Here is a 27929-nt window from a genome sequence, read left to right on the forward strand (position 1 = left end):
TAAATAGTCATGAAAGAAAGAAGGCACGGAAAAAATTGTAAGAGCAAAATAGATGTGTAGCCTATTAATTAAATATGAGGAAACAATCGATTTCCATAAATTAAGTAGGTAAAAAAAAATTCAATGATTATAATTAGATCTGATAAAATCAATTATTATAAGTAGATCTGATAAAAGTAAACCTAGTAGATGGCCTCATATTATGCTGAATCTAACCATGGATTGGCCAATCTAGTGACTGGGCTTGGCCCTTTAAGGCCATCACGACTTTGACACAATCTAAAAACAAGGTTACATGAGTTATACAGAGTTCCAAAGTGGTGAAATAGCATCCCTAATAATTTCAAGTTCAAATGTTAGAGCTGAAAAACCAAAAGCATAGGTGGCCTTTGCAAGTACAAAACCACTAGTAGAACTCCAAAAAATTCAGTTTCTCCCTCCTTGTTTAGATGTTGCATCCCACACTGCATCGGTGTATACTTTGAAGCTAAGAATAAAAAGAAGTCTCATCCTCCATCGGTGCATAATTCAGACCGAAAACAGATGTAGAAACCCTGGCTTTGGTGCAAAAGATTATATCATTAAGAAACTGTCCAAAAAAAAAATAAAAATAGAGGAAGTAGAGAGGGAATCGTGCCATTAAAAATAAGACGAATACATGCACACCAAATGACCCAACATAATACACTATTCATAGTATATACAAGTTCATTTTCGTGCGAATATGCAAACCTGCTATCAAGAAAATCCAACCAATCATGTTAGGAGCAAAAATTCACAAGAGTCAATCTTCAGTGGGGATGCCCTCCGACGACTTTTTGCATGGTTACAATGAAGAAGAGCATGGAGTACATCCTCCTCCTGTGAAGAATAATGCTTTCTGAGTTAGGATATTGTCCAGTGCAGCTCTCCACATGATTTTTTTTAATCTTTAGGAGAGTACTCATGTTCCAAATTCTATTCCAATTAGGTCTTGTGGATGAGGAAACTCTATTGAGAACAGATTTTTGAGAATTAAAATAAGTGTGATAAGCTGATTTTACTGAAACTTCACATTACTAGTTTCCTTCCACATCTAAGGATAGAATTGGAATGGTCATGATTGATTCTTTTCTTCTTGAGTATTGAGAGAGTCGAACAAATTTAACTTCCAACACCTACTATTCCAATCAATTAGGTCATGCACAACAATGGGACCTAAGTCAGGTGAGGGTCTAAAGAGTAACATGGAGATAGGTCCTGGAATCTAAGGATCATAAAAAATTCTAGTAGAAAGACCATTCCCGATATTCCTAATTATGGTTTTTTTAAGAACTTCTCTACTAGCCAGGACACTTTTGCAACCCCAGATTGCTCTTCTTGCGACACTAGCATCAAGGAAATTCACATTTTTAAGGCATTTTAATTTTATGGTTCGAGTCCAAAGAGACGTCAGATGTGACAGAAATCTCCATACTTGTTTGGCCAGCAAGGCTTTGTTGAAAGCATGAAGATCCCTGAAGCCCATACCTCCTTGATTCTTGAGCCTACATACTATATCATTATGACTAATGTATTTTAATGCAATTCAATAGAAAGAAATATCGAGATGTATCGTATCGGTTGTGTCAAATATAGAAACGTATCGGCTAGTATTGTTTGATACTTTAAACCTTGCTGGCAGCTTCTTGGCTGACTTGGAGAGAAGGGGAACAGAATTCTGCCCAATGTTTGAAGCACAAGTTAGTAATATGTATAGCCAAGGCTCCCTTTAGGTCGACTGCCCAGTTCTATTCATTTTCCTTCATATTTATATCAGAATTGCAAGAATCATGGGGTTTAGAAGAGGAGCCCAGCAGCATTTTCCTTTTAGCTTGGGCTTCAAAAACAGATTTTAAAACATCTTCGTTGCAACTTGCAAGGAGTAAGATCATTCCTATCCACCATGGTAGTTGGGCCATCATCCAATTTAGAGGTTGGCCCAGTAGGAGAATGGGCTGGGCTCATCTGAGGGCGCATAGCATCCAAATCCTCAGCATTAGAAGAAAAAAAAACAAATTGTGGCACCCTAAAATGAAGGCTTTAAAGCACTAACACCCTACTGTCTAAATGCTGCAGATGCCGGCACTAACATTTTAGACTCAATTAAAATGGCTTTTGCCAGCAAAATTCGAAGTTGCCCTCTTATAGGCTTGCTTATATTACTTCTATACCACATCCAATCACCAAAATCAGCATTGCATATTTGTGTTGCAACTCTTTCAAGAAGCTGTGAAAAATTTGGAAATCCTTTTTTCTTGATGAGATCATTCACTAAATATTGACGAGCTTCGTGTTCAATAATCCCACAATAATAACAGAAAAAGAGAAATCTTTACAAACAGAAAAGAACTTTTATTTTCACCGCTTAACGACACGTATCATTCAGATCTATCTTCTTTAAAGGAAAAGATATCAAACATCTTTAAATTCAAAAGGCAAAAGATGAATTCTACTTTAAAGTGGAATCATATGAAAATAATCAGCTTTCAAAATTTTCTTTTTCCTTTTCTATTTGTTAATCTCTCTCCGTCGGCTGCAGTCGACACAACAAAGCAAAACAGGAAAACTAAAACCTTTAAGCACCGTCGCAGTCACATACTATTTTTTTATATTATGATTTCTTTTTTCCTTTTTTTTTTTTTTTTTTTTTTTTTCCTGGTGAATGTGAAACTGGAGAAGTGAATTGGGCCCCACTAATATTTTATGTTAAGAAAGAAAATCAAAAGGAATTAACGGTGAACTCGATGGAAAAGGAATGGAGGATTCAAAGGGAGGAACAGAGCAAAGGAATTAATGGTGGGTCTGATCTCATGATGTGTGACGAAAGTCTATAAAACCGAAAAGCAGAGCCTCGGAGAAGATAGACAAGGAATCTACTTTCTAAAAAGCTAGCGCACGATGTCAAGATGAACGAGAACTTGTAACTATACTATATGGATTCTCAAGACATACCATCCAAGAGTACCATTGGCATTTGAGTCAGCGAAACAATGGCTCAGAGCATCCTTTCAATTGCGGCAAAATTAGCTTTGGATGAGGCTGATTTCCTCTGGGGAGTGCAGGATCAGGTCAAATTGCTAGGCAACAAGATCAATTTGATGAGATCTGCACTTCTAGATGCCAGTGAGAAGCGCGAAAAGATAAACGAGGTGGAAGAATGGTTGAATCAGGTTAGAGATGCTGTTATGGATGTTGAGGATGTGATCGACTTATTCATCTATGGGAGAAAGCGACGGCAGAGAAACATCAGAACCAGGTACATCTGCTACCCCATTTCATTGTTCAATCTTCACAAACTGGGGAAAAAGATTGAAAATTTCAACAAAAAGATCGAGCGGCTTTCAGCTGAGAGATCAACACTGGGCCTTGCAACTTCAGACGCAGGGCAAAGCTCAACTGAAGCAGCTGGCCTGGTATTGCCTTTTCGTCGGAGAGATGAACAAGACCTCCCTTTTCGGGGGAGAGATTCTGTCGAAGAGTTCTGTGTCATCGGGTTGGAGAAGGAAGAGAATGAAGTGGTAAACAAGTTGCTGACACACAAAGAGTCTGCACGGCCATTTCCGACTGTTGTTTCGATACTGGGAATGGGTGGTAGCGGTAAAACCACCCTCGCTAGAAAAGTCTACAAAAATAAGGATGTCACCCAACATTTTCAGACTCGTGCCTGGGTTTCTGTCTCTCAACAATGCATTTTGAAAAATATTCTTCACATCATTCTGGAGCAGATCCAGCCCCTGACGGCAACGGCAGAGGAAAAGAAGGAGCCAGACGAAGGAAGGTTGATCCATAGGCTTTCTAACGTCTTGAAAGAAACAACTTACCTAATTGTATTCGATGACTTGTGGAGTCCTCGACACTGGGACAAGTTGAGACAAGCACTTCCAGTTCAACAAGGCCGCTACCGAAGCAGCAGAGTGTTGGTTACCACTCGAAATGAAGACGTAGCTAGACATGCAGACCCCTCCACAGATATCTATCGACAGCACCTCTTGACAGAGGAGGAGAGTTGGAAGCTTTTCCTATCAAAGGTGATCATGATGGGGGGGAGTAGGGACGTCGACGCAGGGTCTTCTCAATCTCAAGATGATCTGGTAGGGCTGGAGGATCTGGGACGGAAAATTGTGAGCAAGTGTCGTGGGTTACCACTGGCCATCGTAGTGCTGGGTGGCCTCTTATCCACAAAAACAAAGTCACACAAGGCCTGGTCCAAGGTTCTCGATAGTGTAAATTGGGTGCTAGATCACAATGAAACAGATGGGATGAGTTGCAAACAAGTGTTGGGTCTTAGTTATTCCGATTTACCCTATCAGTTGAAGCCTTGTTTCCTCTACGTAGGTCTTTTCCCAGAAGACCATGAGATGGAGTGTTCTAGGTTATTACGGTTATGGGTTGCAGAAGGTCTCATACAACCCAGAGATAAATTGACGATGGAAGATGTAGCCGAGGACTACATGGAGGAGCTCATTAGAAGAAGCATGATTCAAGCGACGTTTCGAAGTTACGATGGGCGTGCGACATACTGCCGTGTCCATGATCTTGTCCGAGATCTAGCAATTTCAGAAGGTAAGCAAGACAGATTTCTCGAACTTTTTCTCGGCGGGAGTAGTATGAGGGTTTCATCCCTAAATAAATCTCATCGTCTTTCCATCATTAATGAAGCTAACAGTGATCAAGGAGGTATTCATGGTGACTTAACTACTAGCAATGACAACGACGATGACGATGACGAGAGAAATATATGGATGAAATTGAGACTTCTTAGAGTCTTAGATCTAGAGGGTTTAGACAAAGCACCTGTCAGTAGCTTGCTGATGCACACAGTTGGAAAACTCTTCCTCCTCAAGTACTTGAGCCTACGCAATACCCTGATAGAGAGACTTCCATCTTCCGTGGGAGACCTACATAATCTTCAAACGCTCGATTTACGTGGCACTCTGCTTGACCATCTGCCTAGGAAGATAATGGAACTCCAGCAGCTAAGAAATCTTTGCGTCTTTAGTGGATTTGGTCATCTCTTTAGGAGCTTGGATATTTATCCTCGTCACAGTATGAACCTGCAAACATTAATGCTACATCCAGGCAAATGGATTGGTAAGCTCCATAGGTTGACTAATCTAAGAGACCTATCCATAATGTTGGATCCAGACAAAGATTTATCTTTGTACAGCAAGTCATTGTTAAATGCCATTCCCAAATTGAATCGCCTTCGTTGTCTCAGAATCATAGGAATGTCCCAGGGGGAAGCTGGTGCCACAATCCTCCCTATTTCACTTACCAGCCACAAGGAGCTCTATCATATGGTTTTAATGAGAGTAATTGGAATCCGAGATTTCCCCCTAAATCTCACCTCCTTGCTATTGAGTTTCCAAAGTGTACAAGAGATTAGCGAACTAATGGCAAAGCTAGAGAAGCTACAAAACTTGAAGTCCCTCGTCTTGTATAGAGCAGCTTTGGGATCCAAAATTATTTTCTCCCTGACAAGTGATGGGTTTCCAAGACTTGAGGAATTGATGTTGATTGAATTAGATGACTTAGAGGAGTTCACAGTGCAGGAAGGAGCATTGCCCAACCTCAGGGTCTTACAAATTGAAAGATGTGAAGGATTAAAGAGGCTTCCACCAGGATTGAAAAAATTGAGTAGTCTTCGGGAATTTATCTTGTCAGGTATCTCAAGAAAGCTTAAACGCCGACTCGAAAGAGACGTAGGAGAAGATTGGGATATCATCAAACATATTCCCTCCTTTGGCACAAAATCAGATTTCAATACCCCTCATTTACTGAAGCTTTGGTGTGATCCGTGATTTTAGCAAATGGATTGTGAAAAGGTTAGCCATGCAGCTTTTGCTCTTTGTCAATTGGACACTTTTGGTATTGTTCTCAAAGTTAATATTTAAGTTGACTGCTCTTTGTGATTGTGAACTATGCTGCTCCGTTGGTCACCCTTCTCTGGTTGACTACATGTTCTTGCTGCTAGGTTAGGTGCCCTATTGTCTGTCAGAAGATAATCTCGTTTATTATCTTTTTCTTGTTATTTTTTTCTTCTTCTGCCAATCTCCGTCTGTGCAAAATCTCAAGTGTTTGATACCAACTAGCAGTGAAATAAGAAAAAACCTTTCTTTTAGTTGTAAAGATTTTCAAGACCCAACATAGAAACAAATCCCACTATGTTCTTTAAAAAGCCATTAGCAAATCCACATAAGCGGATATGCAACCGTAACTATAAAATGGATTCTAAAATCCCAAAGGATTTTTTTACAATTTAATTAATACCATGATAATTCTTGTATGTTTGGACAAGGACTCGTCTCTTTCAACATGTAGCACTATCAACTGCAGAGACTGAAGATATTGTTGCCTTCAAAGCTTTGCTAAAGAGATGTTATGGTTGAAACTTCATTATAGAGGTGCAGTTTGGATAGACGGTACATGTTTAGGTTTGGCAACTAAATTTTCCTTAGATCTTGCTCACCACCTCCCAGTTCAAGGAGAAAACTATTAAAGCAGAAGCAAAAGCAGCAACAGCAGCCGCAAGAGGAGTAGGGGTTATTGGTTAATTACTACTTGCAAGCTACATTACACTAAGATAGATGAACTTCCATTTTCAATAAGAGAGAATTGCAAAATCTACAAACGCTGGATTTATGTGCTACCTAGCTCAAAATCTACCTGTAAAGATAATGAAATTGCAAAAGCTAAGAAATCTTGTTTCCTCAAAAGCGTAGGAGGTCTTGTGTCAAAGAGTTTCGATATTTAACCTCATCATCTCCATCATCACCTTAGGCTATATTAATGCTACATCCAGGCAAACAAAGAGGTAAGCTCCACAAATTGACTAATTTGAGAGAGCTATCTACACTATCAGATCGGGATATAAGTTTGTCACCATGTAGAGTCATTCTTAGATGCCATCCCCAAATTGAACTACCTTTGAAGCCAGAGACTTGTAGATCAAGAAGTGTGTGTTAACAGTGATCCAAAAGTCCTTATTCCTACAACATTTCATTGCCACTCAGAGCTCTATCATATGGTTTTAATGAGTAATCAAAACTCGAGATTTTTACCCCCAAATCTCATCACCTTTTTCCAATGAGGCCAGCAAATAAGCAAAATCATTTTCTCTCCAGTGAGTGACGGGTTTCATCAACTTGATCGTTGATTGAAGTAGGTGATCTGGGGGAGTTCCCAGTGCAAGGAGTGTTACTCTATCTTAAGATTTTAAAGGTTGTAGAATGTAAAGGGTTGAAACGGCTTCCACAAAGGTTTAAACAACTTTTATTAGTGTAAGAACTTATACTGTGATTCATCTCAAAGAACTCGGATGCCGAGTGGTGGGAGAAGATTGAAAGATCATCCAACACACCCTTTATTGGCACAGAATCTTTTGTTTTTTTTCACTACCCATCATCTATTCGACTTCTAGCGCAACAATTTGCAAATTGCACATTGACATGCTTCAGGAGTCTAGATTATCTCTTTGTACGAGAACATCCAAGACTCTCTAGGAAGCAATGATATGAGCAATGGGCTTACAGATATATGGTCTAGACTAGGGGTGTCAATTCCATTCCCGAGTTGACAAGTGGGTCCAAAACTGTGGAGAAGTTTCAAGAGTTTCAAATGAGGAGTAGGAATTAGCTCAATCCACCTTGCAATGTAGAAGAAGAATCGAATCATGGCAACCCTAGATCCAAGCAGCTGAGCTGAAATAATCCAAACGCATGCAACTGATTCGTTCGAGTAGCAGTTTGAATTAAACACTGCGAGTTCCTCCGTAATGCAACATGTTTTCCTAGAACGCACCATGATCTGGAAACACCAGAATGTATACTAAAACCAGCCATGGATCTGAATTGCACATTCTATTTCTCATCTCAAAAAACATCTTTGTCGAGTTGATTTTGATGTTACATATATATAACACTAAACTTGTTGATATAATCAAGTACTGATATCAATCACTTAATCAAGTACTCACCCAAACAGGGAGGAAAAAAGAAGAAGAAAGAAATAAAGAAAGAATTAACACTGGACTCTTAATGACAGCCCATGCAATATTCCAAGGACTTCAATACTTTCCACTAACCAGCCAATACAACTAGCATTCAAGCCCGTAAATTTGCATGAGTACATCGTCTATTTACAGCAAAAAAAACAATTGACTATTTTCGGGCGACTAGGTTGTTTAGGAAGGAAACCTGTTACCCAATGATATAAAGAAATGCCAAGAAAATGCATGATCGTCGAAAGAAGCAGCAACTCCACTATAGCTCTCATGCATTATTACTCCAAAGGAAAAAAAGAACAAGCAGAGAAGTTAGGATGGAGTAGGATTGACATTCTTTTTGGGATCCTTATTGAATATGGTCCATGCTTCCTGTTCCAATGGACAAGGCATTCTCAATAGGACAAAAATATTAAACCAATAACAGTAGTATTTAACAGGATATCATAATACTTAATCCAGCTATTATGATATCATAATACTTAATCCAGCTATTATGATATCATAATACTTAATCCAGCTATTACCAAAAAAAAAAAAAACAATAGCAACAATGATCTAACACAGAAGCAAATGTACATTAAAATTAGAAGGAAGTACAAACTATAAGTACAAGGATTAAATCAGTAATCCAGTGTAATAGCCGCTATCTCAAAAGTGATTACTGGCACACAAATTAAAATTAAATAAAAAAAATAAAGAGAGCATCAACACAAAAAGGCTCCTGCTACTGTGGGGTATGGGATGAGCAAATGTATGCAGCCTTACCATGGTTTGCTCTTTCAAGTTTTGAACCCATAATCTACGTATTCCTCTTAGACTTTCCATGACCAAATATCTGACATCCTATACCGAATCTATCAAACCAACACTAGGATAACAAATGTAAGCATTAATCATTTGAAAGATCATGTTTCATTCTTCTAGTGCTTGACATGACCTCACACATAAAGGAAAATGCCCTTTAAAGTTCAAGTCTGAATGGCTGACAAATACAGCCAATTTGTGAATTTAGACATGGTCATTATCAATCACATGATATGCTTTTCCTTACACCTAGGTTACACCAAATTTCGAATGGTCAACTTAACAAATCAACAATAGTACTACAAAAATATATTCAGCGGTGAAATACTGATTTAATTATATAAACTACAGAGGTTTCAAATAAAAAGTACCTGAAGAAGGTCAAATACTTTCTCTGCAATGTATTTCTGTTGAAGATTAGCACCTTTCTGTTGCACCTTGTCAGGATGAATACACAAATTTGCTTTTCGGTAAACCTTTTTAACCGAGGCGGGAGTCATCAAATCCGCCAAAGAAACAGGTTGCCAGCCGCATTCAGGCCAAAGCACCTGCTCATGATTAGATGTATATTAGAAATAACTTGGCATGCAGAATGGTAAGCCGTACATTATTATTAAGTGACGGCAGAAAAAAAATTTCAGACATGTTGAGAACAGCATGCCTTCCCCATATCATTCGACCCCCTCTGACAACTAAAGAAGTGTGTTCCTGAGGAAACAGTTTGGTGCAGACAACTCACCTAAAGGGTTATTTTATTGAATACAAGATTTTTGTACGGTTATGAGTTTGACCTTTTATTACATGTGTTTTCACTGGTTTTAGGCCACCTTAACAAGTCTAAACCATGGGTGAAAAAAGACCAAAAAATAAAAAAAACAGATTTTCTTTGTTAGTTTGGTTAGAGTCGTGTTTTGGAATAGTTTCTTTCATTATTTCAGTTTCGATTTATATTACCTTATTAGTCGAGGACTGGGTTACACTCTTCCTTTTTAAAGTTTTTAATTGGTTTGAGTCTTCTATTTAAACTTGTATAATGCTTAAGCCTTTCCATTAATTGCATGTGACTCAGATGGCTGTGAGATGGGGAGTTGTGTGGTAGGATACCACTGCTGGCTGGTCGGATTCAGTTGAGGCAAGGTGGGGTGCTTAGTCATATCCTCCTCTCCATCAATACTCAAGTATGTAATCCTTGTTTTCTGAAAATCATCTTTCTAATAACTTGCAATCTCTAGAATTCAACAAACTGAACAAAGCAAATGTGGAAGCCACTCAAGCCCCCCCCCCCAAAAAAAAAAAAACAGATTATGTGACTGCTGTTTCTACCTAACACACTAACTGGCTGCATGGAATCCCAAACAAGGATGGATCATACAGACTACTAGACAACAAGAAGTTTTCAGTGGAAAAAACCAAAAAGGGAAGAATATACCCACAAAGGGTAAACTGTAGAAAACGATGAAGATCTTGCACCTCATGCCAGAGACACCGCCTTGCTCCAATGACCCTGAACCTGTTCCCAAAGACCCGAAGCCCCCACAACCACCCCTCCACGCCTCCCTCAAATTAACCCCCCCACCCCACAGCAACCCCCCCACACCGAGCCCAGAACCCCCCCCCCCTACCACCAACTCCCCCCCCCCCAACGACTGCAACCCTCCATCCCCTCATCTGATGAAACCTCCCCTGGTCCACGCCCACTCCCCACGATTTCTTCCCTGCTGCTGCAAAACCGAGCCATTGAAGGCCCCCTGGTTTGTTGGGAAGTCTCCATCTCATCAAAGCGGGAACCCCATGCCTCTCCATAGGGTCGACTTCAAGACTATTACCCTATGGATCAATCTCCCTGGGCTCCCTTTGGAATTCTGGAATCATGAGTGTTTAAGCCAAATTGGTTCTATTGTTGGAAGACCTCTGCGAACTGATTTGAAGACCCACAATCTAGAATGTCTGTCTTATGCTCATCTTTGCATTGAAGTTTCTGCTGCTAAGCCCCTTCCACCTTGTATAACAATCAAAGAAGATCTTGGATTGATTTAAAATCAATATTGTGTATGACCGGATCCCGGCAAGATGCTCTCTGTGTTCTTCATTTGGTCATGAATCAAAGGGCTGTCCCAAGGATGACTCCTTTATAGTGATGGAAAAATCAATTGTGCCTTGCTCTTTGATCGATCGTCTCGAACAAGTTACCACTGCCATTGCTGATGACCTTCCTGCTCCCTCACTGGCAAGTAAAATTACCGGAAAAACCTATCAGAGAAAACGAATTAAGAAAAGTGATCATTCCCCTGCTCCCGCTGACTGCCTGACTCTGAAGAAGCCCACGCCTGCAAGCTGCCGCTGTCCAGCCTCGCCGAGCGGGCCGCAGGATGTGACAACCCCCACCGCCACCGCGTAAAATATGTTGATCCACGAAGCCGCAATCCTGGATTACAAAGTAACCCCAAGTACCCCCTCCTAGCATGTTTAGATTGAAGAAGTATCGAAAACCCCCCGTTATCCACCGCAACCCACCGCTCCCGCCACCCCCCCCAGCGAGGCACCCCAACAGTGAAACAACCCACAAAAACCACCACCCCCAACCCACGCAAACCAAACCAAACAAAATACCAAACCCCACCCCACCCAAAGCCCATCCAACCCAAACAAGCCCCTCAAAATTACGAAACCCTCCACCCCCACCAGCCCACAACCCAGAGCTCCTGATGCTCTCCCCAGAAGTTTAAATGTCACATATTTATGGAATGTTAGGGGCTAAGTCCCGCAAGCAAGCGAGTAAACCACCCGGGATCAAACGCTCTTGTGCCCCCGACACCCATGTCCAAGTGACAAGCCGCGGATTGCCGGCAAGCCCCCCGGCCCTCCCAATAGTCACATTGGATCGAACCCCCATCTGCACCCCCCTCCCCGGCTAATGCACTCCACCCCCCCCCAACCCCTCCCCACTACGATGGCCAACGCTCGGACGGCTCCCAGGAGGACCCCACCAACCCCCCCAGATGGGAAGCCCTAGGTATTAGAGGGATTAACAGGACCAGAGCGGGGGGGCAGCGCAACCCCAAGATGCGAGAAGGATGAGGATGCGAGGACGGGCAGCCACGACGGCAAAAGAGAAGGGTGAGGCCACAAGCCAAAACGACACCGGCAAAGAGGCCCACCGCCAGCACCACCCGACCCCCCGCCCCCCACGGACTCCCACCTGGTCCCAAGCTTCAAATCTTGAACGAGACAACACCCCCCACTACAAGCGCCGGTCTCAAGTTGCCATCTCCTTTAGTGGTTCATAAGCCTGGAATACCAAGAATGCCCTCTGTTCTTGGAATTCCTCCACTTTTGGCAACATCTCCCAAGTCTCCTCTTGCCATGCGGACCTCTCTAGGATCCAAACTCTCCTCCAAGATGATCCCCTGAGCCCATCTATGATGGAGGAAGAGAAATATCTCTCTCAACCTTGCTTCCCTTGCCTCCCAGGAAGAAAGTTTCCTTTGCCAGAAATCGAAAATCAAGTGGCTTGAGCTTAGGGATAGTAATACTGCCTACTTTCATCAATCCCTTAAGCTCGCCTCAAAGGTCGCCTCAACTACAACTCCTTTCCTTGTCTTCTTACTAGTAGTGGTACCTGTATCTATGATCCTCCTAGTATTAAGACTGAAGTTATCTCCTTTTCTTCCTAGGCTCCTCTCTCACTCCTCCCTTCCCTCTATGCCCCCTCTTCCTCCGCTCACCTTAAATAAATTCATTGATCCCTCCTTCCTTGATTCTCTTTGCTCCATTCCTTCCTCGGAGGAAATCTAATTGAGCCCCTAGCCCTGATGGATTTAGTACGGGTTTCTTCCTGCTGCCTGGGATTTCATTGAGAATGACCTTGTTCATGCCATCCGTAATTCTTTCTTAATCCATCCCAGCTTACCTCCATTAACCAAACATTCCTTTGCCTCATCCCCCAAAAAGCCTGGAGCTTCCTCCCACTTTGATTTACGCCACATCTCCCTCTATAATCTTCTTTACAATTCATCTCCAAAATCATTGCCAACTGAATGAAGCTCGTCTTGCCCTCCCGCGTGAGCCCTAATCAATCAGCTTTTATTTCAAGCCGTAGTATCTCTAACAACATTCTCCTCTTTGCAGAAATTGTTAGAGGTTTCGATAATTCTTCCCACTCCCCGGCTGCCCTCCTAAAGGTTGACCTTCATAAAGCTTTTGATTCTATCTACTGGGATTTTATCAGTGAGGTCCTCTCCACCATGGGATTCCCTCCTTCTTTTGTCTGCTGGATTGAGATTTGCATCTCTTCTCCCCCATTATTCCATTAACACCAATGGCTCTCCCGCTAGCTATTTCCCTTCTCGAATAGGGATCCGTCAAGGATGCCCGCTCTCTCCATATCTTTTCACGCAGGCTCTGGAAGTCTTATCCCATCTCCTCTAATCCAAAACTGATCAACTTCTCATTTCTCCCATCCCAAGTGTAAAGCCCTCAAGCTTACCCACCTTGCTTTCGCTGATGATCTCATGATCTTCTCTAAAGCTAACCACATCTCTATCTCCAATATTCTCTCCACTCTCTCCTTCTTTGAATCCTTGTCTGGTCTGAAGGTCAACCTTGAGATTTCTCTCAGGCATCTCTGATTCTTCCTGATCCTCCCTCTTGCAAATTTTTGGTTTCAAACTTGGCTCCTTCCCCGTTACCTAACTAGGCCTCCCCCTTATCCCTAGTAGGCTCACTCATCACCATTGCTCATCTATGCTTGACCACATTCGGAAAAAACTTCAACTTTGGAAAGGCAAGCTCCTCTCCTTTGCTAGTCGCGTGGTTCTCATTCGTTCGATCCTCCAATCTTCCTATCTCTATTGGTGTGGTATCTTCCCTCTCTCCATATCTAGCATCCATACCACGGAATCCCTCTTCTCTGCTTTTCTTTGGAAGGGCCAAAACCTCTCGTTTTCTTTGCCCTATCAGTTGGGTTGCCACCTGTCGGCCTAAAACTAAAGGTGGTCTTGGTATCCGTAGGATTTATGACATGATTTTGGCCTGTCTCCTCAAGCTCATTTGGAAAATTGCCTCCAAGCATGACTCCATTTGGGTCTCTTGGGTCTACTCATATCTCCTCAAAACGGGAATCTGGAAAAAGCTATTAACTCTGCAGCCTCGTGCTCTTACCGCTATCTCTATCCAAATCTCCTCTGGATCCTCCACTTCCTTCTAGCTTGATCCCTGGCATCCGATGGGTATTTTGTTCTCTCTCCTTGGTCCCCAAACTGTTTATGAGTCCCACATTCCCATAGTTATCCCTCTCTCCTCTTTTATCTCTAATGGCTCCTGGTCCCCTTCCCATCCTAGTCTCACACAAGTTTAGAACTCCCTCCCTCCCTTTTCTTCCACTGCTTTAAGATACCAGTATCTGGTCCCCATCCCATACTAATACCTTCATCGCCACCTCTGCTTGGAACCTCCTTAAATCCACCTCCCCCAGTCCCTTGGGCCCATCTAGTTTGGTTCAAAGGCCACATCCTCTGCCACTCCCTCACCCTTTGGAGATCCCTCAACCTAGCCCTGCTTACACAGTCTTTCCTCATCAGTCGCCACATCTGCCAATCCAAGTTGTATCCTCTATTGGAACAGTGTTGAAGACCTTGACCACATCTTTTTCTCCTGCCCTTTCTCCAGATCTATCTGGAGTTTAGCCCTTGCTGTTATTTGGCCTAGATCGAGACGTGTTTATGGTTTTGCTCAAGATTGGAATTGGATCCTAAGAACTTTCTCTGGCTCCTCGATTTGTGATCAAGTGGGGAAGCTAGTCTTTGTTGCTACTGTTCATCACTTATAATGGGAATGCCATGAGAAGATGGACTCCCAAATCTAGATCCCAAATCATGATTTGGAATGCCATCTATTTTGATGTTTTTTCTAGGCTATCTTCTATTCCCCGCCCACTCTTTCTGACTCTCCAAGGAATAGGTTGATTGTTAATTCCTGGAGTCTTAGATCCTCGCTTCGATCGCTTCCTTGACGGCTTGCTTTGCCCCCCCCCCCTTCTTTTTCTTCCCTCTCTGTATTTCTCTTTGGTTCTGGATCTTTAATATAATTTCTTATTCATCCAAAAGTATATATATTCATTCTTATGTTCCCAATTTCTACCTAAGTATAAAATAACTAGAGCAAAGACTTCACATGTGGCTATTTCATCAAGACATACTACATCAAAACTTGCTCCAGAACTTGCTCCAAAGAACAAGATACTTTGTAGATGTCAGATCAATAAGAATTGTGACAACTGTCCTCATTATTAATTTTTATTTTTTATTTTTTTTGGGGTAGAACAAGATTTGTCCTTAAGAAGCATAAAACAACACTTTCCAAATACATAATTGGATCCAAACCAAAACAACTACAGGACAGGGAAGTGCAAAACATAAAATAGAACATGGAGTACAATGTACATGAACTCACATATTGCAATGTTGATAGAAGAGAAAGCAGATTGCGTTCCTTACCCGCAGCCCAACGCTTAATCTCAATGTCCAGTTTTTCAGCAATCCTCTGAAATTCATGAAGATACGAATACATAAACTTAAGTCACTTGAAGAAAATGTAGACAGACATAAAAATCACATAATTCAGAGGAAAAAAGATTACTGTTTTGATTTTTTTTTAAAAAACCTCACAGATGTACAACTCCATATAACATGTTTTGAAATAAAAGACTTACACTTCTTTCTGCTTGGTCCCGCTGAGTTTGAAGGTCGCGCTGATTCTTCTCAGCTAGTGCTTTTCCCTAAACAAGAAGAATTGGTAACAAAAAAAAAGACTATAGAAGAAACTGTTGTAAAGTTGACTTCAAATGGATCAATGTAAATGAACAACACATACGTATTCTATAGTTAACATGTGGGAAAAAGTGAAGCGGTTTGGGTTTTTTTTTTTTTTGGTTTTTTTGTTGTTGTTGAGGGGGGGGAAGGGGGGAGGCATACCGCACGTTCCGTTCGTTCTGCTCTACGCCGTACTTCTGCTTCAGCCCTTGCTACAGCAGCTTGTTCTCGTGCTTCCCCCTCCCGTGCTTCTGCAGCTGCTCTTTCTGCTCGTTCCTTTGCCTCCATTGCTGCCCTTTCACGAGCTTCAGCTTGTACCCTCTGAACAGCAGCACGTTCACGTGCATCAGATTGAGCCCTTTCAGCTTTCAGGTGAGCTTCAGCAGCTGCTCTGTTACGGGCTTCTCTGGTAGCCCTCTCCACAGCTTGTCTCCCCTTCTTCTCCATTTCAATCTCCCGAGCTCTTTCACTCTCCCTCTCAATTCTCCTTTGTTCTCTTTCTTTCTCCTCTCTCTCTCCTTCATGATCTGATCTCTGTTGTTTCTCTCTAAGTTCTCTTTCTTGAGCATCTTGCTGGACTGCTTCCCTACTTCTTGCAGCCCTTGCAACTTCTCTCTCCCTAACTTCCCTAGCATGCTTGAACTTTACCTCAGCCCTATCCATGGCCTCCTTCATAGCAGCAGCAGCAGCAGAGTTTGTCTCTATGCCTTCTTCACTAGATAGACTATCAGCATGTTCATCACCATTACTTCGGGATCTACCCATGGCAAAGTCTTCCAGTTCATCAATTGAAGAGACACCAGAACTCTTCGCTGAATCGGTAACTGTCCCAGGACTATGGAAGTTTTTAGTGGAATGTGGGAAGGTGAGGCCATCATTAACTTTCTTCGTACTTACAGGTGCAAAAGATCCTTTATCTCCTTTCAAAACTTGTGTCGGTTTAGGAGGAGATTGTGAAGGAGGTGGAGAGCTTGTAGGTTGTGTAAGAAGAGAGATCTCAGAGACCATTAACCATACATCATCAACATCTCGCCAATTTTTTTCAGATGTTGGGGTCATGTCTACCCAAGAACTTGTTTCATTGGAATCAGCATTTACAAAATTAGTGCGAGAACCAGCATGACCAGCAGCTTTATTAGAATGTGATGAAACACTGGGGATGTCAAAGAAGGTTTGATGGGATTCCAGATAATTGTCAACAGGCACCTTCATCTGTGAAGTGTCTTTGGACATCTTTACAGTAGATTCATCCATGCTAGGGATTTTTTCCCTCCCTTTGTTATTCATCTCAGATGAAAACATGGGTACCGACTTCCCCAGGCTATCAAGAGGATCCATATCATCTGATACCATCCCATTACGAGTTGAACATCCAAATATTTTGTTTCCAGAATTGCTGGGCTTACTCATTTGCTCCAAAGCATCATTAAATATGTCTGAGGGAGGATAGGTTGATGAAGGAGTTGATTCCAAGACTACAAAGGGAACATCCATCATGCTGGCAGTTGAATTAGTTGGAGGAACAGTAGACTGCCAAGGGTGATTCATCTCTGAAGTTGCTCTGTGGAATGAAATATCAGCCTAAATACCATCTAAATGGAATAACATACACACAGATCCTGAAGAATAAACTAACTATAATCTTCAAAAACGGATAAGAAAAAACCTGCATCAATTTGCCTAATTAAAAAATAAAAAATAGAGAGCACTGGAAGTACCACAGACACATATGTACTACAGTAGACCTTTTTTTGGTCAACCATAGCAAATCCATGTGAATGATCAAACACTGAACAACTAGTTAGGAAGGAAGCAATTGCAAGCATGAGAACCGATGAAAATTTTAACAGCATTAAAACAAAATTTCACAACATCCTGTCCGACTTTCCCTTTCCACAAATTAATAAATAAAAAATAGACAGACAAATAAACAAGTTCTTTAGCAAGTTCAGATTATGCCTGTTTCAGCATATATTTTTTCATTAATTTTACTAAACTCTGACCCAAAACTACCTAACATAAAAGCATACATTTTTGTGGCCTGCATGACGCTTGATGGATGGAATATGAATGTCAAGTTCAACACTATGGTACCTGTAAAAATGGATGCTCATAGTGTACTCAAACCATAGGGAGTGTGATTTCCTATTGTTTAGCAATTTGACACTGTGACAGCATCCTCCAAAATCTGAGGCCACCTTCTTATTCAATATGGTCACAGACTCACAGGATGAAAAGCTGACAACTGACTTATCTATTTTTGTGTGCCTTAGAGGGTGCAATAAATGCATTCATATTTACCGTGCAGTTAGTAATTCAAAATTATAATTGGAAACAGTTACTTTATATACTACTACACTAGCACCCAGAATACACAGGGACCTATAATATCCTTGCACATAAATAAAACGGCAAACACTACCTTTCCTATAGTATAAAAACATATACTACATTTTCAAAATCTCTGATGCATATAACCGTATCCTATAGAAAGGTCAATCATTTCAAAAACTTCTTAATAGTATATTTTGCAGAAATAATACTCCCCAAAAACAAAGACTCGAATTCAAAAGCTATGCCACAATATGCATGCACGTTCCACAGAATAAATAATGAATCCAGAAAAATAGCCTTGTCTAGGCGAAAGTAAATGTTGGAATAGTTGGAATGAGCTAATTCTTGTGGTTCTATCTCTGCCTATAAGTCTAGCAGATCAGGTCCTAGCACATCTCATTTATTTTTGCTGTGATTCCTTTTTTCCCTCTAAGGTTTACATAGATGAGTCTAGGGCTATGTCTAGAATTCTATATGAGTATAGCCTTGTCTCAGGACAAGAAATTAATCAATAGAAACCAAGTATATACTTCAGCTCTAGTACTCCACATATCCTTAGAAGTGATGTTTGCAATCTCTTTGGGTGTTCCTGAGGTCAGCAACCTTGGCAAGTATGAAGGAATGCCCTCTGAGTTTGGTGCATCTAAGAAAGCTCTATCCCTATATTCAAAACAGCTCACAATAAGCCTGCCGGTTGGAAGAATAGCCTTCTTTCACCTGTTGCCTCTTAGTCTTCCAAGTAATGCTATGTCTATGTTTTGTCTGTCTTCATGCTTTAAGTGGAGCTGTCAGCACTTTCAAGGGAGTGCATCGGGTCAAATGGGAAAATCTTTTCAGAAGTAAAAAGGATAAGGGCCTTGGCTTAGGGATTTCCATCATGGTCATAATGGCGCCAAGGCAATTCAAGGTGTTTTAGGGTAGTCAAAGCCCTTAAGCAGTAAATTGCCCCCCAAGGCAGTTTTGTGGTGAGTATGGTGATTTGAGCACGTCTCCTTCTCCCTTCTTTTTCGGCATAAACACACCATATCTGGGGTATTGAACTTTTACCTTTTTGGAAATTTATCTTTTACTATTTTAATGAATTCAAATAGGAGATATTTTCTCATTTATGACTAATATTTTAAGATAAAAAAAAATATCAATTATAAAAACAGTTTTTTATAGGGATAATTACTGCTGCCCCCCTGTAGTTTGATTTTATTACTAATAAAACCATGTTCTTTACGAAATTACTGTTGCCCCCCTTCCTTATAGCGGTGTTAAGTAGCCGTTAGTTTGAATATGTAATGTCTAATTTGCCCTTCATTAAAATTAAGAAATCAAAAGACGATGCTACCCCATTTATAAAAACCAGATTAAACGTCAATTTTACCCTAAACTTCATTTATTTTGAATTAATGAAATGGGCAAAATCCAAATTCGATTTGGTTCCAACCTTCACTAAACTTCATTTATTTTGAATTAAAGAAATGGGCAAAATCCAAATCCGACTTGGTTTCCCACCTTCACTAAACTTCATTTATTTTGAATTCATTTATTTTGAATTAAAGAAATGAGCAAAATCTAAATCCAATTTGGTTTCCCACCTTCACTAAACCTCATTTATTTTGAAAATATTTTAGGTGATATTCAATTTCCAATTTGAGTTGAATTCGATTTTCCTTCCTCTTCGGTTTCTATTTGAGTTTTACTCAATCATTCTTTCTTTATTTTGTGCTTTTTTTTTTAGAAGAAAACGGATTAGTTACTTTTTTCTTCACAGTTAATTAAGGGTACTACTGTAACTTGACAAAAGGGTAAATAAGTAAAGAGATAAGTATAAGGGTATTTTGGGGTTTTGAGAAAATATAAAGATGCCACATCATCAGTAAATTAACGGAACTTAACGGTAAGGGGGCAATAGTAATTGTAGACAAAGTTAAAGGTTGGATTAGTAATTTTGAAAAGTACAGGGGATACAGTAGTAATAAAATCAAAGTACAGGGGGCCAATAGTAATTATCCCTTTTTTTATGATACTTTGCATAAGTAAAAACCAGATTTTGAACTGATATTAATCAAACTAGTGTAAGGCACACTGCGATAAGGAGACAGCTGCATAAGCTCCTATAAACCAGCCTGGACGCCAAGCCAAAGCCAAGCGTTGGCAACATCTTGACTACTATGATTTTCATAGTTTTCATATAGCTCTTCCTAAATAAACTATTTTGGAGAACTATAAAGTAATGCCCGAGTAAGGTGTTTAAAGAAAAATATTTCCCTCCTTTCCTTGATGCCACTATTGGTAGCTCTTGTTCGTGGACTTGGCATAGTCTTCTCAAAGTAGAAATTTTTTGGTTGAGAGTCTTAGCCATAAGGTTGGCAGTAGCAACTCCATTTATATCTTTAAAGATGTAGGCACTCCTAACTATTCCCTTGTGTTTTCTTCTTTTCCAGATTCCTGGCAGTGGGAACCTTCTAAGAATGGTACTTATTCAGTTAAGTTAGCATATCATGATATTTTATTTATGAGGACATTAGTCGACAGTTTCAAGTCTACCAATGACACCATCCTAGAGATCATCCCATGACAACATCCACATAGATGGACAAGTTCAGAAGCTATTGGATTGCCAAACTCCTATGGTTCAACGAGGAGCATTGCCCATAGGCAGCTTGACTTTTTCTTTTCTTTTTTTTTGAGTCCTAGAGGGTTGGGTATGGTTTGCTATTGATTCTGATTTAATTCGATATGTTTTGAGTCCTTATGGATTAGGCATGCATTATTGTTGGTTAAATTTTTGGTTATTTTGGTTTTGGGTTGATCCAGGGGTATATCTAAGCCATGGGTTAATTTTTTTGTTTTATTCTTGGGTCTTCAATTTTGCCCCTAAATATTAGATCTGGATAGAGTTATTTAGGGTTTTCTTGGGATTCTAGTTACAAGGTTAGGATGGATTATCTCTTTTTTTTTATTTGTTTTAAATTTAAAGACTTGCAATGGGAGGATTGATAGATTGATTGAATAAAAAATTATTGGAATTCTTGGAAGCAGAATTTTTTAACGTCTCTCTCTTGTTTCTTGCTTTTGGCGTGGATTCTCTCTCAACAAGTTTTATCATCTCTTTCTATCTCTTCCTTGCATGAAACAAGTTCCCCATCCCTTTCTTTTATGTTTGGCAGCCTTCTTGTTGCCTTTCTTTCCTTTTCTTTGTCCCTTTCCTCCCCCCCCCCCCCAAAAAAAAAAAAAAAAAAAAACTTCCGATTTACTTCCCATCGATAAGTTTAATAGTTTATTGGTTTCCCAACAAATAGCTCTTTTCTGTTTTCAGTTCTTTTTTCCCCTTGCTACCCATAGTTCTTTTTTGTTTTCCAGTCGTTCCCCTCCCCCCCGCTACCCATAGTTCTTTTCTATTTTCCAGTTCATTTGTTTCCCTTGTTACCTATAAATTTCTTTTTGTGCCCCTTTGTCTTTCCTAACCACTGTTTTGCAGCCCCATAAGAAACAGCAGGTAAATTTTGTGTTGTTACTTTCCGAGTTTCTTGTTAGAAATCAGATCCTGACTAGGACAACAATTTTCTTTTGGGATTCTCGATAATCTTGCACTTGTATTGGATTACAATGCCATGATCCTTATCCCCACATGTTCCTAATTGGTTCTTGCTTAGTTATGTTTGTTAGTTTAGTGTTGAAGTTGTTCTTTGCTTTGATTGTCTAATTTGCATGTTTAATCAAAGTTAGGACTGCTGCAATTTCCCTTTTATTTATTACCTACCATGAATAGCATTTTTTTTTTTTTTTGGGATGAATAAATAATTATATAAAAGAAAAGAGGAATACAAGGTCTTTAAGAAGAAGACCGGAGAGTAGAACTAATCCCCCAGGAGACAACAATGATCCTGTTCCTTGGGGTATCATCGACCGGGGGATGGGGGATAGCTACCAATCTAGAAGAAACATCAAAGTAGATGGCATTCCAAATCTAGTCAAACGAGCGAGATTTGGAACTCCATCTCCGGAGATTGCGCTCCCACCAAAGGTGGTGGACTAGGGCACAAAACACTAGCTTACCAATCCAATCGCAAATGGAAGAGCCTAAAAAGTTTCTCAAAATCCAAGACCAATCTCAACCAAATCCGAAGGAACGTCTCGAATGGGGCCATTTGAAGGAGAGGGTTTTTCCCTAGATAGATCTGGAGAACTGACAACAAAAGAAGAGGTGCTCAAGGTTTTCCACAGCGGACCAGCAAATGATGCAGTTTGGGTTAACAGGGATGTGGTGGTCAGAGAGGAATGCTTGGGTGGGAAGAGCTAGGTTGAGGGCTCTCCAAAGGGTGAGAGAGTGGCGGGGGATGAAGCCTTTGAACCAAACCAAGGGGGCCCAGGGAGGTTTGGGGGTATGGGGCCTAAGGAGGTTCCAACCCGAAGAGATGGAAAAGGATTTGGTGGGGGACGGAAGCCAAATGGTGAGGTCACGAGGGGAGTTGGAGAGAGGGGGAAGGGAACCCCAAACCTGTGTGAGAATGGGAAGGGGGGAGGGGATCCAGGAACCATTAGAGATGAAAGCCAACAAGGGGATGGATTTGGGGATACGGGAGTCATAGACGGTGCGGGGACCAAAGTGATTGTAGAGAATGCCCATCGAATGCCACGGGTCAAGCCAAAAGGATGTGGAAGATCCATTAGAGATGGAGATAGAGATGGCAAAGATAGCCCGGGGGCGGAGGAGGAGGATTTTCCTCCAAACCCAAGAAGGATTTGAGGGCAAAGGAACAATCCAGATGGAATCCAACCGGAGAAGATAACAATAGACCCACCTAACCCAAATAGAATCATGCTTCAAGGCAATTTTCCAAATGAGTTTGAGGAGGCAAGCCAAATTTACATCAGAAATCCGACGGATACCAAGGCCCCCTTCAGAGGTAGGGCGACAAATGGAAGCCCAACTAACAGGGCGAATGAATCTAAAGACTTTCTGCCCTTTCCAAAGGAAGGCACAGAATAAGGATTCCATTGCATGGATGGTGGCTTTGGCGAAGGAGAATATACCGCACCAATAGAGATAGGTGGACTAGAGCACAGAACGAATGAGGATCACTCGGCCAGCAAAGGATAAGAGTTTCCCCTTCCAAAGTTGCAATTTCTTGCGAATGTTGTCAAGCATAGGAAGGCAGTGGTGGCGAGTGAGCCTACTCGAGATGAGAGGGAGACCAAGATGACCACATGGAAAGAACCAGGCGAGAAGCCTAAGAGCTGGAGGAGAGAGGCACGAAGCTGATCAGAGATACCGAAAAGAAATATGGTGGATTTGCTGAGATTGACCCTAAGGCCAGGAAAGGGAATCGAAGTGCGAGAGGGCTGAGAGGATGGAGGAGATAGAAAGGTGGTTCGCTTTAGAGAAAATTATGAGATCATTCACAAAAGCAAGATGAGTGAGGTTTAGAGACCTACACTTTGGGATGGGGGAAATGAGAAGTTGGTTGGTTTTGGATTGGAGGATGCGGGAGAGGACCTCTAAAGCGAGAGAGAGAAGAGGAAGGGAGAAAGGGGGCAGCCTTGGCGGATGCCAACACGGGAGGGAAAGAATCCAGCCGGGGATCCGTTGGCCAAGATAGAGAATCGAGGGGTGGAAATGCAAGCTTCAATCCAGCGGACGAAAGTGGGAGGGAAGCCCATAGAATAAAGAACATCACTAATGAAGTCCCATCGAATGGAGTCAAAAGCTTTGTGGATATCAACTTTAAGAAGGGCGGCCGGGGAATGGAAGATCTCTCAAAGCCCTTAATAATCTCCGCACAAAGGAGAATGTTGTCCGCAATGCTGCAGCCAGAGATGAAGGAGATTGATTAGGACTCACAAGGGAAGGAAGGACCCTTTTGAGCCTATTCGCAAGGATTTTAGAGATTAATTTAAAGATGAGATTGCAGAGGGAGATGGGACAAAAATCGGAGAGGGAAGAAGCTCCTGGCTTTTTGGGGATGAGACAAAGGAAAGTTTGGTTGATGGAAAAGATTTGGGAGGGGTCAAAGAAGAAGCTACAGACGGCATTGTCGAGATCATTCTCAATGAAATCCCAAGCGGCAAGGAAGAAACCCATACTCCATGAATAGTTGTCTAAACTAAAAGTCTAGTAACCAGCCTTGTAGGACCCCTACTTTCTAGGGTCCCCCCGCATCATTTTTACTGCATTTTCTCCTTGCTCTTCACAATGCTGTTCGTGATTCTTTTTGGTGCAACATTTGGAAGTTGAAGCTCCTTGTGTTATCAAAACTAACGTTTGATCTACAAGAGACTCCTTCGTTGTGGATTATTTATGCCCAGTTTGTTCTAATTGTGAGGAAACAATTGAATATACTCTCTATTTTGTCCCATTGCCTCAGATTATTGGAGGGCATTCCCTTTTAGATTAGACACTAATATTATCAAGGGGTGAAATTTCAAAGCATACTTACTCATTTCCCCGGTTTGTAAAAGCTCTTCCTAGAAAGATGGTGGCCTTGGCTTAGGGCCTGTTTGGTTAAATGAGTCTGGAGATTTCAAATATCTAGGGATTTCAAATCTATGGAGTCATAATTCATAAAATTTATTGTTTGGTTACCTGAATCTGGAGAATGAAATCTGTGGATTCATCTATGATATTTGTGAATGCGCAAATGTTTAGCGCTTTTATAGTAGGGATGAAATCTCTAGATTTCACCCCATACCCATAAATCTACAGATTCATGTTTTTAGTGTAAAAAGATGAATCTCTAAATTTCATGAATCCAGGATTTTCACAACCAAACAGTTATAAATCTTGCATTCATGAATCCAGATATTTGAAATCTCAGGATTAATGTAACCAACAAACCCTTAGAGATCTGTTATGTCTATCTTTTAGATTTGAGGATAAGCAACCAAGATGAGGGCATGGATATCACAAAAAAGGAGTAAAATGTTAAATACTGGTTACCTTAAAAAAGTCTCTACCCTTCCTCACCCTGGCAAAAACCTCGGAAAAAAAAAAAAGGGAAGAGACAAATAAATGAAAGCATTGAATCAACTAAACAAATGAACATGCAGATGAGACTGAAAATGTATGCCATTGTCCTTACTCCTTATGAACATTTGCATACTACTGAATATGACAATACATTGAGGATTCAGTATTTAGTTCTAAATCCAGAGAAAGTGGTGATACTATTTCCATTTGATGCAATTTAGGAATAGCTTCTGACAGAAGACAAGTAGAGATGCAGAGGGGAGATGTTTCCTGTCATAGGGCATTCAGCAGTAGAGGCTTTAGAGTACACTAACAAAATATGATGAAAATTACAGGATCAGAAAACCAACAGGAAGACTGAATTACTGGGGAAGAGATGGTGAGAAAGCAAATGAATAATTTTCATTTAATGAAAAGCATGGCTTCACCAGGGTCAAATAGCGAAACTGGATCCATATCTGCAATTATAATGCTGGCCGTTAACGCAGCGTTCACACATCAGTTACTTGTGCAAAAGCCAAAAGTAAAGGCATCCATTGACAAGTGAAATGCAATACCAACAAAGACTTATCTCACCTTATTCCTTTGTGATATGAAGAAGATTATAATTACATCAAAATATGGCATATATAAAAGAACCCAACAAAAGACCCAGCATCCTGCTCAGTTTAGGATAAATGAAAATTCCCATTTGTCAGTTGAAAGTCCCACATGAATAAAGGAAAACCACTGGGTATCAAGTATCATTCCGTCTAAAACTCTTACCCCAGAACAAAATCCCATCTAAAACTTATATTCCTGTGCCTTAAGTGCATAATAGGAATGCGAATTTACTCACCCTCAATGCCAACCTAAAAAGGTGATAATTTAAACCAATCAGCTAAAGATAAGTGAACGAATTGGTCAAGGAAGAAACGAAATTCACTCAAGTAATGCATTAAAAATTGGAAACAAAAGCAAATTGAACTATCAACCTATACAACTTGATAGCAGGCCAAAATGTACCTATTCTTAGGAGGCCTGGTCCCACCAAAACCAGGTATTAAATCATCAAAATCAGACGAACCCTTCACGACTTCTTCCGATCTCCTTCCACTAGAACTCTTGGAATCCGAGTCCTTCCGTCTAAAATTCCCCAGCAAATCATCAAGTGCAGCATTTTGTTTCGAAGGCGAACCAACCCCAGAGAACACATCATCATTATTTACAGTAGCAGAAGAAGAGCCCTTCATACCCGGCAACCTATGAAATATATCACTGTCATCATCATTTTTAGGTTTATCAAAAACAGCACTCGAATCCTTCGATTGAAATATTGAATCGCAATCAAAAGCAGCAGCACCACGAGTCTCCGTTCGATGATTATCATGGTTTGGAGTGCCACCAAATACATCACCGTGACCACCATCCCCATTACCTTGGGTTTTCCGAGTCGCAGTTGAACCAAGAAGCCCGTCGCGACCGTCAAGAAAAGACCCATCAACAGAATTGGAATTCCAGCCTGATTTCGAACGGCTAGACGAAAAAGAAGAGGATCTTGAGTCTCCCCCTCGTCCGATCCCAATATTGAGATTGCTAGTGCCATGAAAGCTACCGGCACCCTTTGCTGCCGCCATGGGAGCAGCTTTGCCTTGAGGCCTGATACCAAAATCCCTCGCCAACAGTCCAGGAAACTCATCCATGTTGTGTCAACTTAGTTTCCCGTATCTGGGCGTAATTGAGCAAGAACTTCTGACGTTCGGAGCCAATTTAAGGTTTAAGAGATTCGTTTCACGCCAACCGATCTCAGTTGACTAGAACAACTAAAGAGAAGTAAGAAACGTAAGATCTAAAGGAACACAATGATTGATTCCAAGACTATGATAAAATTAGGTGTTGGTGCCCGGAACTGAATCGCAATATGATTCCCTGTACGAGGGTTTTACAGCAAGAGAGAGGACGAAGGTGGTGAAATTCTGATTCAAAACCCTCCCTCCCTGCTCCGGTTTTCTTGAGCTTTTCTCTAATTTTCTGGTTTAGCGATTTTTTATCTTTCCTTTGATCCACTGACTCCTTCTACAGAGAAACAGAGTTTGATTTTAGTGAAGATGTCTCACTGGGATTCGGAGTTTACCTTAACAAACAAAGGGAAATTTTCAACGCCACCCCTGAGTTAGTTACCTTTTAAAATTAATATGCTTCGTCGTTAAGTTATCTAATTTATCAATTAAACCTCTTATTATTAATTTTCCTTTAATTTTTATTTATCCTTTGTAATTCCTTTCCCAATAATTTTCTACAATTTCCTTCTAGGATTATGCTATGTGGCATTTAAGTAATTCAACAGTTACCCAACAAATTAGAATTTAAATAAAATTCAAATTTATTGGTGAATTTAAATAAAATTAAAATTTAGTTTAAATTGGGTAACGGCTGATTACTTATAAATTTCAGGGGAAGAATTCTCTAGGAACGGGTAGAGGCTAATAGTCTATAGATTTCATCTTCAATATTTCAGCAACTCCTTGCACCTTCAATTACTCTTTAAGAATTGCCTTGAAGGTGTTGGAGCATCTACTAGGAGGATGGAGAGACCAAATAGAATCATGCTTAAGCCATTTGTGATGAACAAAAAAGACCCAGCAAGAAGAATTGTTTGAAACAAGACTCCAAATATGTCGAGATAAAGCTGCTTTGTTCCATTCGGCCAAACTTCTCAAACCCAAACCGCCTTCTATCATAGGCCTACAAATGAGCTTCCAAGAAACCTTATAAGAACCAGTGTTATTTCCGCCGTTTCAAAGAAATCTGGCCATAGAACTTTCAAGGTGATTAATGATCAACCTAGGGAAGGGTATGACATTTAACCAATAACTCACTGTGCCCATCAAGACAGATTTGATAAGAGTCAGGCGCCCTGCATAAGAAAGAGTCTTATTCCTCCATGAATTTAATCTCTGATCCACCTTAGTAACAAGAGGGGAGAAGTCTTGCACTTGAAGCCTTTTACATGATA

General features: G+C 40.8%; 2 protein-coding genes across 3 annotated transcripts; one reads left to right on the forward strand and one right to left on the reverse strand.

Moving 5' to 3' along the window:
* The first annotated feature begins 2801 nt into the window (after positions 1-2801).
* On the forward strand, positions 2802-6451 carry LOC149009378 (putative disease resistance protein At1g50180). The gene is made up of 2 exons (XM_089161055.1): positions 2802-4584; positions 4681-6451. The coding sequence occupies exons 1-2, from the start codon at positions 3012-3014 to the stop codon at positions 5820-5822; spliced, it is 2715 nt and encodes a 904-aa protein (XP_089017181.1). The 5' UTR covers positions 2802-3011; the 3' UTR covers positions 5823-6451.
* A 648-nt stretch (positions 6452-7099) lies between these two features.
* Positions 7100-27075, reverse strand: LOC149009379 (auxilin-related protein 1-like). 2 transcript variants are annotated; one of them, XM_089161056.1, is made up of 6 exons: positions 25940-27074; positions 15802-17200; positions 15540-15605; positions 15281-15370; positions 9202-9378; positions 7100-8395 (listed from the first exon to the last, which is right to left on the reverse strand). In XM_089161056.1, exons 1-6 carry the CDS (start codon positions 26614-26616, stop codon positions 8336-8338), a joined length of 2469 nt encoding a protein of 822 aa, XP_089017182.1. In that variant the 5' UTR covers positions 26617-27074; the 3' UTR covers positions 7100-8335. The 2 variants fall into 2 exon arrangements, with proteins under 2 accessions (XP_089017182.1, XP_089017183.1); XM_089161057.1 differs by lacking the exon at positions 7100-8395 and having other exon boundaries at positions 9276-9378; positions 15325-15370; positions 25940-27075.
* Positions 27076-27929: the final 854 nt, after the last annotated feature.

Source organism: Hakea prostrata, chromosome 7 (assembly GCF_041222555.1).
Source record: "Hakea prostrata isolate BN-2017 chromosome 7, UWA_Hpros_2, whole genome shotgun sequence".
Lineage (NCBI taxonomy): Eukaryota > Viridiplantae > Streptophyta > Magnoliopsida > Proteales > Proteaceae > Hakea > Hakea prostrata.

What these genes read in the sequence shown, in the direction of transcription:
- LOC149009379 (XM_089161056.1), bottom strand. Translation starts at nt 26,616, where the DNA reads ATGGATGAGTTTCCTGGACTGTTGGCGAGGGATTTTGGTATCAGGCCT. An exon ending in TTCTATCAACATTGCAATAT is followed by an intron (nt 9,379 to 15,280) that starts GTGAGTTCATGT and finishes AATCATGAGCAG; the next exon opens with GTGCTTTGGCCTGAATGCGG. An exon ending in AAGTATTTGACCTTCTTCAG is followed by an intron (nt 8,396 to 9,201) that starts GTACTTTTTATT and finishes CCATTGGAACAG; the next exon opens with GAAGCATGGACCATATTCAA.
- LOC149009378 (XM_089161055.1), top strand. Translation starts at nt 3,012, where the DNA reads ATGGCTCAGAGCATCCTTTCAATTGCGGCAAAATTAGCTTTGGATGAG. An exon ending in AGATCTAGCAATTTCAGAAG is followed by an intron (nt 4,585 to 4,680) that starts GTAAGCAAGACA and finishes TCATTAATGAAG; the next exon opens with CTAACAGTGATCAAGGAGGT.